The following is a 12,383-nucleotide window of genomic DNA, read 5'->3' as shown; positions in this document are numbered from 1 at the left end:
ATATAGCCATTATTTTGCAGTAACTTTAAATGGAGTACAACCTATAAAACTATTGAATTGCTATGTTGTACACCTGAAACTAATATAATATTGTCATATAATCAACTATACTTCAATAAATAAATTAATAAAATTTTAAAAATTAAATTTAAAAAAAAGCATTGTAAGATTTATCCATGTTGTGTGTAGGTATTTGTTTATCTATTCTGCTGCTGATGGTTTGGTTGCCTCCAGGCGCTGGCTATGACAAGCATGCTGTCCTGAACTTGAGGACACGTGCCTGAGTTTCTCAAGGGTGTAGACCAGGAAGTGGAATTGCCTCCTCACAGGGCACTTCTTTAGCTTTATTATATATAAATGCCAGACTCTTTCCAACTAGAATATTGCAGCTTACTCTCCCACCAGCAGGATGTGAAAGTTCCCATTGCTCCAACAAAAAAATTGGTCATACTTTTAAATTTTGTCATTCTGGTAACTGTATATATAGTATGATCTCAGGATGGTTTTAGTTTGTATTTACCTAATTGCTACTAAAATTGAGCGCGTTTTCATATGTTTATACCACTGAGATTTTTCTTTTGTCAAGTACCTGTTTAAATCTTTTGCCCACATTTAAAATTGTACTTATAGGAGTTTTTAAATATATGTTGGATGAGACTTTTTATTTGTTACGTGTGTTGCAATGAACTCTCTGATTCTGTGGCTCGTCTTTTTACTCTCTTTATGATGTCTTTCGATTAGCAGAAGTTTTTAATTTTAAAATATGCAAATATATCAATTTTTACCCTTTTTTGTGTATTGTTTAAGAAATCTCTCCCTTCACTGAAGCAATGGGGGGAGGCAAGGAGTGAATTGTTTTTAAATTTGGGCATAACGTGGGACATTTTAATTTTTTTAATTAACATAAAATTCTGTAAGCTATAGTTATTATAGGCTGATGTGCCTGAGTAATACGTTTTGTGAGGAGGAGAAGGAAGAGCTAAATCTTAAAAGATTCATACTGAATGTCAATGAAATTCGTAGAGGTAAAAAGACCTAGGAAGCCTTTTGTCTTTCCTGCAAGCTTTGCTCACTTGCTATGATTTTTTTTTTTAAAGCATGTCCTCTGGCATCAGTACATTATCACAGAAACCAAATGCCCGTTAATTCATAAAGTCTTTGATTCTTCAAATATCTACTGAGCACTATTTTTTTTTAACATCTTTATTGGAGTATAATTGCTTTACAATGGTGTGTTAGTTTCTGCTTTATAACAGTGAATCAGCTATACATATACATATATCCCCGTATCTCCTCCCTCTTGCGTCTCCCCCCCACCCACCCTATCCCACCCCTCTAGGTGGTCACAAAGCACCGAGCTGACCTCCCTGTGCTATGCGGCTGCTTCCCACTAGCTATCTGTTTTACATTTGGTAGTATGTATAAGTCCATGCCACTCTCTCACTTCGTCCCAGCTTACCCTACCCTTCCCCTGTGTCCTTAAGTCCATTCTCTATGTCTGTGTCTTTATTCCTGTCCTGCCCCTAGGTTCTTCAGAACCTTTTTTTTTTTTTAGATTCCATATGTATGTGTTAGCATATGGTATTTATTTTTCTTTTTCTGACTTACTTCACTCTGTATGACAGTCTCTGGGTCCATCCACCTTACTACAAATAACTCAATTTCTTTTCTTTTTATGGCTGAGTAATATTCCATTGTATATATGTACCACATCTTCTTTATCCATTCATCTGTCGATGGACACTTAGGTTGCTTTCATGTCCTGGCTATTGTAAATAGAGCTGCAATGAACATTGTGGTACATGACTCTTTTTGAATTATGGTTTTCTCAGGGTATATGCCCAGTAGTGGGATTGCTGGGTCATATGGTAGTTCTATTTTTAGTTTTTTAAGGAACCTCCATACTGTTCTCCATAGTGGCTGTATCAATTCACATTCCCACCAACAGGAGCACTATCTTAAAAGGGGCTTTCTGCTAATTAACGTGGAAGATGCAGAGATAAGGAGACTAGCTTTTCAGGGAGCTTAGACCTAGTAGGAAGGAAACGTGTACCAGTGACCACTTGATAAATCCCTGCGAAAGGGATTAAGCTCCATGGGAGCCCCGAAAAGGGTGTGTGGCTCTTCAGTTGAGGGATCACTGAAGGCTTTCAGGTCAGTTGAAATGAATCTCAAAAGATGGGCAGGCTGGGAAGAGGAGTGGTGGTGGCATGGGCATTCCAGGTATGAGAATGCCACAAGCAGAAACTCAGCCATGAGCAACTGAGTCGAGGGGGCGATTCCCACAGGCCAATCAAATATGACCTTGGTTTTTATATGTCGAAGAATGTAGAAAGACTCTCTCCCACCTACCCATAAATTCTAAGTCTCCAGCTCTGTTTCAAAGATGCTTGAAATTGTAAGCAAATATTGGACCAAGCAGAAGTTCAACTTGTCCTCATAACTTCCTGCAAAAATAATTTTTAAATTTAAATATCACTAAAGATATCATCAAACCTTGATAGAACTGCTTTTTAGTTTTGTTTTTGTTGCTTGTTTGTTTTTATAAGTAGTACTTATTCACTCTTGTGCAAAACTGAATTCATGGGGACAATTTTTTAAGGCAAAGCTTTCAGTGATTCACTTTTTATGTGGCACTTAAATGCCACAGATCATGAACTTGCTCCTGTCTCTCCTTCCTTTCATCATACTAACACCAGGACCTGTATGTTCTGTTTAAATAGTCTAATTGGCCCAGGAAAAAAATGAACCCTTGTTTTTATTTCCTTTGTTATTGTCCATTACAATTCCTGAACAACATTATAAGCTGAAATGATAACTTGGGGAGATGCTAACATAGAAATCTGGACTTCTGCAAAATAGTCTACATTTATTCATTCATTATAAAATTGTCCAGTCAGAATGGAATTAAACCAGGCCATTCCTCTCTGTAGTCAGGGCTTCCCTGAGTTCATGCTACACTTGCTGTAGAGATGGTGTGGTATTGTGGAAAGGGGGAAACTAGAGACAATTCATGACAAAACTCTGGGTTTCAATTTCTTTACTCATAAAATGGGGAAAATAATATCTTCTCTGCCCACCTGAAAGGATTGTCATAAGAAACAAATACGCTAATTCACATGGAAAATACTCAGTACACTGAAAGCATTGCACAAATCAAAGTTACTTTTCTTAGTTTAGTCCATGAGATCTTCGTTAGTGGGAAGCCAGGCTTTTTCTTTTTTTTTTTAAATTTTTATTTATTTATTTTTGATTTATGGCTGTGTTGGGTCTTCGTTTCTGTGCGAGGGCTTTCTCTAGTTGTGGCAAGTGGGGGCCACTCTTCATCACGGTGCGCGGGCCTCTCACTATCGTGGCCTCTCCTGTTGCGGAGCACAGGCTCCAGACGCGCAGGCTCAGTAATTGTGGCTCACGGGCCTAGTTGCTCTGCAGCATGTGGGATCTTCCCAGACCAGGGATCGAACCCGTGTCCCCTGCATTGGCAGGCAGATTCTCAACCACTGTGCCACCAGGGAAGCCCCAGGCTTTTTCTTGATTGTCTGTTGATGCCATAGCAAACCCCTCTCCCTTAAAAACACCCAAGTAGAGAGTCTTCTTTTTGTTTTCTTATGAAATGAGTAGAAGAAGGCAGGAAAGGGAGAAGGAAACATTTACTGAGCGTCTGCTATGCTCCAGGGTCTGTGCAAAGAACTTTACATCCACCACCTCACTGGTATTATTAGAACCATCTGTGTTTTACAGAAGAGAAACAGGAGGCTCAGAAAGATAGGGTGACTACATCAGCGTCACATAGCTAGCAAGCAACAGGGCTGGGATGCAAACCCAGGGTCAATCTGACTCTAAAGCCATAGATACTATTTCTCGCACACTCCACTGCTTCTCTGATAAATACATCACAGAGAAATGATGTGTCCAAATATTTTGTAGTATAAAGTTGTAGAGTCGGTTGAACGCATTTCTCCCCCATCTGTGGCCTGGCTGCTCTGCTTGTGCTGTCAATACAGTCCCTGGCTCGCTCTCCCTAGATATCCCACACTCATGTCTGCCTGCATTGAAAGATGAGCTTATGGGACTCCCCTGGTGGTCCAGTGGCTAAGACTCCGCACTCCAAATGCAGCGGGCCCAGGTTCAATCCCTGGTCAGGGAACTAGATCCCACATGCCACAACTAAGAACCCGCATGCCACAGCTAAAGATCCTGCGTGCCACAACTAAGACCCGGTGCAGCCAAATAAATTAAAAACTTAAAATTAAAAAATAAAAAACAAACAAACAAAGGTTCTTAACTGCCTCTCAGGAAGGTACTAAGTTACTCAGTTAACTAACAGCACTTTTTGGATAAAAATTTCTGTAGGGAATAGGAGATGTAGGCCCTGTCCTCGTAGAGCTTCCAGGAGAGCATTTGAAGTTCTCTCTGGTCCTGTAATGACTTCACCAGGCAAATCCTTTCAGAAACCCATGCTACAGGGGAAATATCCTTTCCAAGCTCAGTAAATAGAGTTACTTCAGGAGCTACTGGAGACTGTGAGTGACTCACTTTCCCTATCAAACAGTTGTCCCTCTGTAAGTCTTCAGACCTCTTTCTCTTTCTGCCATGATTAGATGTTCCAAACCAAAAGGCATTCCACATCTCACAGATGTTCTGAAAATAGCAGGACATATTTTAAATCAGAATGTCCTTTAGAAAACCAGGGACAGAGAGGTCTCAGACGTATTTCAAATTGGGTCTGGCTCTAAGGACCTCCCAAGAGATGGGAAGATGCTAACCTTCCAAAGTCTTACCTGGGCATCCAGAGACTGTCCTAAGATACTCAGCCTTTGAGAAACTGTCTCCACACTTACTGTTTTACCCCATTCATAAAGGTTGAGAAGCCTGCTGTCGGCCAAACATTACACCCTAGTGCGTTCAGACTTGCCCCATCCTATAATCGTTTGGGGAGAATTCACTCCAGGGTCATCCCCAGTCTCTACCCTGACATTCTCCTGCTTCCTATTCAAGAAGAATAATTCTACCCTGATCCCTCCTTCTCATCTTTGAATAGTTCTAGGCCTGGTTCCCTCACGTGATTCTCTACCTGGGTCACACACCTTGAACATTAGCCAGAAACCTCTTCTCTATTCTTGTGTCCCCTTTCCCTTGAATGTTTTGTCTGGAAGATATTCTTGATTCTGAGATATTTTCCTCCCACTTAACCCGCCCCACATTGCATTAAACGAGTGGAGGAACTGGAGGGAAATCCCATTTGCTGTGCTCCTTCCAGTGAAAGGCACCGCGGAGGCTCTTCATACACACTGACTTCTTTAACCATCACAAAGGCCCTGATAGGAAATGTAAGAGAATTTTAAAACTTTGCCAAAGTCACCAGCTATGAGGTGGTATCGTCGGCTATTATTGTAGTGTCAACTGGGAAAAAAAACCCAACACAACATGAGAGCTGTGAGTTTCAGTTTTATTTGGGGACTTACTAAGGACTCTAGCCCAGGATACAGTCTCTCAAAGAGCTCTGAGGAACTGCTCCCAAGAGGTGAGGCGGGCAGGTCAGTATATATATGTGGTGGTTTTTAAAAAATATTTTATTTATTTATTTATTTATTTATTTAGGCTGTGCTGGGTCTTAGTTGCGTCACGTGGGATCTTTAGTTGCGGCATGCAGACGCTTAGCTGCGGCATGCATGTGGGATCTAGTTCCCTGACCAGGGATCGAACCCAGGCCCCCTGCACTGGGAGCGCAGAGTCTTACCCACTGGACCACCAGGGAAGTCCCTATATATGTGGTTTTGGAGAAGGGTCACGTGCAATCAGGCACACATTTGGTAGAAGGTTAGTCATGAGGAACAGGTATCTCAGTTAATGATGTTAGATCTTTTCTAAGTATGGGAACATGTAAGAATCCAGGTTCATAAAAAAATTTTTCCTGAAATATTTCTAGCTATGTAAAGGCTTGTTTTCCCAGAGCACCGAGTGCCTCATCCTGATCTTCACCTGAATTCCTCTCACGGTGAATTGTAGGTCAGTGGCTGCAGTGGCTAATGACTTGATTCTTGTAGAACTGGATGGTCGGCAACATTCTTTGTTTTACAGTAGAGTTGAGACTTGAACCCAGGACCCATCTGGTTCCAAAGCCACTGCCCTTTCGAGTATCCTCCCAGCCTCCCAAACAAACCAGCCTGTTCTATACACCGCTAGTCCTTTCCTGTGTCATAACTGATGTCTCCTGATGATTCAAGTTGTTCCCAAAAGTTAGAGTATATTTCATAACAAGTCTTTTCTTCTAATCAAAGACTGAGTCGAACTAAAATAAGATTAGACTAGAAGCAGTCCTTTAAAAATAAAGATAAAAAAGAAGCAGTCTCTCATTACCACTTTGTGGGAAGATTTGCGGTTTCTCAAAATTCAATAGTATCAGTAAGTTTGGGATTTTCAAATGGTGTGGGGTTAACCACTAGGGCCAGAGTTTCAATGTTGCATTTGTTTTCCAGAAAAGGAGTTCAGCATAAAATGCAGCTAATAGTGAGGTTTTGTTTGGGTTTTTTGCATAATAAAAGTCGTAACTGAGCAACATTAACTACAGACACTCCTCCCCATAAATCCATGGAGACTCTGTGAAAAGCATTTCAGAGAAATCCAAACCCCAAGTAGTCTTTGGCAAGGGGTAATTTGCCATGATGGTAGTTAAATAAGGAGAATATTGAGTAGCTGACTACAAAGAAGCATCTGAAAATGAAAATAGCTGTGGCTGAAGTCCCTCAATGGAAAGTGTATATAAAATTTCTCACACGTGGCAGCCCAAACTGGTCTCTTCTTTTTATGAGACAAATTTGACAATGCATACCAAGGAGCTTAAATCATACCCTTTTGGCCTAATAATCCCACTCCTGAGAATTTATCTCAAGGAAATAAGTCATAAAGAATAAGGAAGACTGTACATATTTCTATAGCAGCATTATTTATAATTAGCAGAAAACTGGAAACAGCCTGATTTTACAATAATAAAGGAAAGGCTTAGTACATTTTGGTATCTTAATTCTTTGGGATATCATGCAGCTATTAAGAATATCATCCTAGTGTACAAACAAGAAGAAGGATAAGCATAGAATACAGAATGCAAATACGCAGAAGTTATAGACATGCAGAAATACACATGTTGATAAAGAGTAGGAGGTGACACAAAGAGATGAAACTAAGTATGTTAGTACAGTGAGATTACAAGTTTTAAACATTAAAATTTTCTTTTGTAACGACCATATTTAGTTTTTAGGGATTTTTTTTTCCCTGTTTTGTCTGCTTCGACTTATATAGAATCGTATTCATAATTGTTGTTGGATCAGAAGATTATTCTACAAAGGACACATAGGGAACATTCTAGCCAAGTGTGAAATATAGAGAATTACTAATTTACAAATACTAATGCTATTGTTTTAATTTGCAGTGAAGGGAATTTGGCTACAAAGCAGGTTGTGTTCCTTCAGAGACCAGTTATGTGGAATTCAGCCGCTCAAACACCGGAAGTGAGTAAAATTGATGCTTTATGAACTAAATGTTACACTGAAGCATTTAATCCTTAAACTCTCTTTGTAATTCTAAATGGTGAACAGATGAGGAAGTGTGGAGCTGATAAAGAAACAGTCTTCTGAACCAACATATAACAAAGGAAATGTGCCAGGAAACAGGCATGTGAGACAGTTCTGAAGGGGATCAGAATATTACTCCAAAATATGCCACATGGGCATAAGGATTACTATTTTGAGCTAAAAGCAATTAAAAAACAGCAGACACAGGAGGACCTCTCTCCCCTCTCCCTTTCTGACAAAAGCAGAGCATAAATTTCCCTTTTAAAAGGTGACAGAAATTTCCATTTGTGAAGTTGCCTCCCTCTCCTGTACCAGAGATGACTCTTATCACTGGGAACGACACAGACTGTAGTCCCCACAAACAAACCTTACTAAAGCCTTCTTTTCCATTAGTTTTCCCAAATACTTACCTTCCCACAATCTACTGCCCCTAGAAGCCCAAACCCCTTTTCCTTTGTCTAGTCACTTCACCACAATTTATCACCCCTTGTAAAATGATATATAATCTCCCGGTCTAACTGCCTGTTTGGGTTTTCACTTCTCTGTGCAGCCCCCATGTGCATCCAAAATAAACCTTTTCTTCTATTAATCTTTTTTTAGTTTAATTTGCTGGTCTGAGAGACTGAACATAAGATGATAGAGGAAAAGTTTTTTCCTCTCCACAGTTATAAGCCTTATAAGTGAATGTGCGTGATATCTGTGTGATCTTGTCTATCTTGACTTCTGACAGCACTTTTGTATTGTCTCCTCAAGGTCATATTTTTTCAGCCCTTTGCTGAAGGGCTATGCTGAGCCTCAAGTCACCTTATCCTTAATAGACCTCTACTAGATGCACACCTAGAATAGCATCATTGAATGAAGCAACCTGTGCATTAATTAACTAAAGCATAACCTTCAAAACAGGAAGTTTGCCAATAGACCAGAAAATTATTTGAAGTGATTCTTTTTCTGTATATCAAGAAAATATTGTTTTAGAAAACTTTAAAGTTTTCTAAACTAGCAAAGCTAGACTGACAGTGTATGTAATGCAGCCATGCTACGTTGCCTCACATTAATTTTGGGAAGACTCCAGCTGGCTCCATAGGTAAGCAGGTAGAGAGGTGGAAAGGTGGATAGGAAGATTCCTCCCATGGGAGGAGAGCAGAGTGATCAAGTACACAGATTTTAGAAAAAGACTGAATTAGAGCCCACAGGTGAGCAGGGCCTCCCCACCCCAGTGAGAGTGGCTCAAGTTCACGAGTTCATTAAGAAATATTCAGTTAAGAAGAAGCAAGGTGGATCTATGTAAAGAATGGCCAGAAAAGGTTTTCATCCTTCTTTCTCCTTCCCCAAAGCAACTTCTCACCATGTTACAGCCTTTTCTTTTCTTTTTCTTTTTCTTTCTTCTTCTTTTTTTTTTAAACATTCTGCAAACAGCCATCATTTCTGAGAAAGATCAACAGAATTCACAGCCTCATGGAATTTTGACTAACTGAGGGCCCTGGAATTGGTGTTTGTGAAGATATAAGACCCAAATTCAGCTGCTTCATGGTCTCCTTTCTTAGGGTTAGATATTAGTTCTCTGATTCGCTGAAAATATTTGAGCTCTTTTTGTTTAACTTTAAATACCATTCAGTAGTCTAGTGGTAGCTTTTCTTTGGGTAATCTTTATATTTACATCCATTGTAATATAAAATTTCTGGCTCATTTATATAATAGTAAGGAAGTACATAAATGGTCAGTTTTCATCAATGAGAAGCCCAGGAATAATATATTTTATAGCTTAGAATTCTACTTCTAAACGGATTTACTATTTTTAGTTCCTTTGATAAATCTTTAATTTTCCTAGCAGGAAATCTCAGGATATTGAGATTATTTCAGGGCAGAACATGTAGGTGGTTCAGTCTGGAGCTGAAGTATGTAATAGCTATAATAGAAAACCAATTTGTAAATTCTTTTAGTTTTCTCTAGTGGAAATAATTTGTTATTTTATCTCGAGAAGCTAGTAGACTATCAGTATCGCCATAGAGTTAATTTATCTATCTCATATATATTTTGTGAAAGTTATACATTTATAACATGCCTTGAAAAAACATTTTATTTTTTAAAAAAAAACAACCTACAGTTGTAGGTCTGTAATGGCACTATTCTTTGCTTGTACCTTGAAATCAGTTGTTGTTTGGGAGGTGCTGATGAGGGGATTGCTTCGTTTATAAAGGTTTTCAAAGAATTATTTCAAAGGTGTTTAGTTCTTTTTTTTTTTTAATAAATTTATTTATTTTATTTTTGGTTGCGTTGGGTCTTTGCTGTGCTCCGGCTTTTCTCTGGTTGTGGCGAGCGAGGGCTACTCTTTGTTGCGGTGTGCGGGCTTCTCATTGCGGTGGCTTCTCTTGTTGTGGAGCACAGGCTCTAGGCGCGCGGATTTCAGTAGTTGCGGCTCATGGGCTCTTGAGCGCAGGCTCGGTAATTGTGGCGCACCGGCTTAGTTGCTCCGCGGAATGTGGGATCTTCCTGGACCAGGGATAGAACCCGTGTGCCCTGCATTGGCAGGCAGATTCCTAACCACTGTGCCACCAGGGAAGCCCAAAGGTGTTTAGTTCTAAAAACCAGTTGGTGGAAATTTGAGACATTACAAACATTGCCCTAGGATTGTTAATGAGTTTTCAATAAAATGATAAATTTCATGGGCTGGTAGAAACTGATCTAGGGTTTAACCCTTGAAAAAAAAAGTTCTCTCTTTTACTGAGATTAATGTCAAGATATATAAGACTTTTTGTATTCAGTGTTGCACTCAACATAGAACAGTACTTTTATGTTAAGCAAAGCCATTTCATGCGTCTGTATAGGGGAGGGAATTGAGAATCACATGATGGAGAAAGCATATTGTTGGAATTTTTTCTTCTGAAGTTATAAAGACCTTTACGTTTGGAATTTGTTTATATTCCACAGATATGTTTTTACACAATATTCTAGATAGTTTGAGAATTTTTTTAAATACGGAAAATATCAATTCAAAATATTTATACTCCCAATTACTGCCTCAATTTTCTTTAAGCTATTGAAAGATAGTTTGTTTTAGGAAAATTAGAAAAATTTTAGAAAAAAATTAATAGGAGAAAATCTTCTGAACTAGAGCTAAGCAAAGAGTTCTTAGGCATGACACCAAAAGCATAATTCATTTTTAAAAATTGATAAATTAGACCTTATCAAAATTTAAAACTTTTGCTCTGTGAATAACACTAAGAAAATAATAGAAAAGCCACAGACTGGGAGAAAAAAAAAAGCTTTGCAAATCACGTATATGACAAAGGACTTGTATCCAGAAGGTATCAAGAACTCTCAAAACTTAAAAAGTAAGAAATAAACAACGCAGGTAAAAAATAGTTTAAAGTCTTGGACATCTAACCAATGAGGATATGTAGATGAGAAATAAGCACATAAAAAGACATTTAAATCATTAGTCATTAAGGGAAATGCAAATGAAAACCATGATGAGACACTACCATAAATCTACTAGAATGACTAAGATTAAAAAATATTGACAATACTAAGAACTAGCAAGAATGAGGAGCAATCAGAACTATCAAACGCTGCTGGTGGGAATGCAAAATGGTACACCCACTCTGGAAAACAGTTTGGCAGCTTCTTATGGGGTTAAACATACACTTACATATGACCTAGCAATCCCTCTCTTGGGCTTTTACCCTAGAGAAATAAAAACGTTTGTTCACACAAAAAGCTACACATAAATGTTTATATGCTCTATTCATAATCTCCAAAAACTGGAAAAAATCCAAATGTCTTCAGCAGGTGTATGGATAAACGGCTGTGGTACTTCCATACAATGAAATACTACTCAGAAATAAAAACAAATGCACTCTTGATATGCACAATGGTGTGGATTAATCTCAAAAAGCATGCTGATTAAAAGAAGCCAGTCTCAGGGAGTTCCCTGGTGGTCCAGTGGTTAGGTCTTGGCACTTTCACTGCCGGGGCCTGGGCTCAATCCCTGGTCAGGGAGCTAAAATCCTGCAAGCTGCACGGCACAGCCAAAAAAAAAAAAAAAAAGCCAGTCTCAAAAGGTTATAGACTGTACTATTCTATTTTTTTTTTAATTTTTAAAATTTATTTATTTATTTTTGGCTGTGTTGGGTCTTTGTTGCTGCATGCGGGCTTTCTCTAGTTGCGGCGAGCAGGGGCTACTCTTCATTGTGGTGCTTGGGCTTCTCATTGCAGTGGTTTCTCTTGTTGCAGAGCACGGGCTCTAGGAGCTTGGGCTTCAGTAGTTGGAGCACGCGGGTTCAGTAGTTGCAGCACTTGGGCCCTAGAGCACACGGACTTCAGTAGTTGCAGTGTGTGGGCTCAGTAGTTGTGGCTCGCGGGCTCTAGAGAGCAGGCTCAGTAGTTGTGGCACATGGGCTTAGTTGCTCCGAGGTATGTGGGATCTTCCCAAACCAGGGATCTAATCCATGTCCCCCGCATTGGCAGGCAGACTCTCAACCACTGCACCACTAGGGAAGTCCCTGTACTATTCTATTTATTTGACATCCTCAAAAAGACAGAACTGTACTGTGGATAACAGATCATGGGTTGCTGGGGATTTGGGGTTTGGGGAAGGGTGTGATAAAGGAATAGCATGGGGGGTTTTGAGAGGGATAATAGAACTGTTCTGTGTCCTGACTGTGATTTGTACACAAATTTATACACATGTATTAAAATTCATAGAACTTTACACTTTTACATATTTACTTTTAAATTTAAATTTAAAAGATTGTATGCTTTATAATTTTAATTTTTTTAATTTAAAAATAAAATTAAAATGTTATGAAAGAT

At 39.1% G+C, this 12,383-nt stretch overlaps 1 protein-coding gene and 1 non-coding gene across 2 annotated transcripts in view; both read left to right on the top strand.

The window, feature by feature from the left end:
- Nucleotides 1-12,383, top strand: part of RFTN2 (raftlin family member 2) — a 65,000-nt gene that overhangs the window by 45,232 nt on the left and 7,385 nt on the right. The window contains exon 8 of the mRNA XM_007190470.2: nt 7,430-7,508. Coding sequence (XP_007190532.2) covers nt 7,430-7,508 — 79 coding nt within the window. The remainder of the gene's footprint in view (nt 1-7,429; nt 7,509-12,383) is intronic.
- TRNAW-CCA (transfer RNA tryptophan (anticodon CCA)) lies at nt 4,074-4,147 on the top strand. The gene has a single exon. It is a non-coding gene; the product is annotated as a tRNA-Trp (tRNA).

Source organism: Balaenoptera acutorostrata, chromosome 8 (assembly GCF_949987535.1).
Source record: "Balaenoptera acutorostrata chromosome 8, mBalAcu1.1, whole genome shotgun sequence".
In the NCBI taxonomy this organism is placed as follows: domain Eukaryota; kingdom Metazoa; phylum Chordata; class Mammalia; order Artiodactyla; family Balaenopteridae; genus Balaenoptera; species Balaenoptera acutorostrata.
The sequence above is the reverse complement of the archived record's forward strand: the minus strand, read 5'-3'. Positions and strand labels throughout refer to the sequence as shown.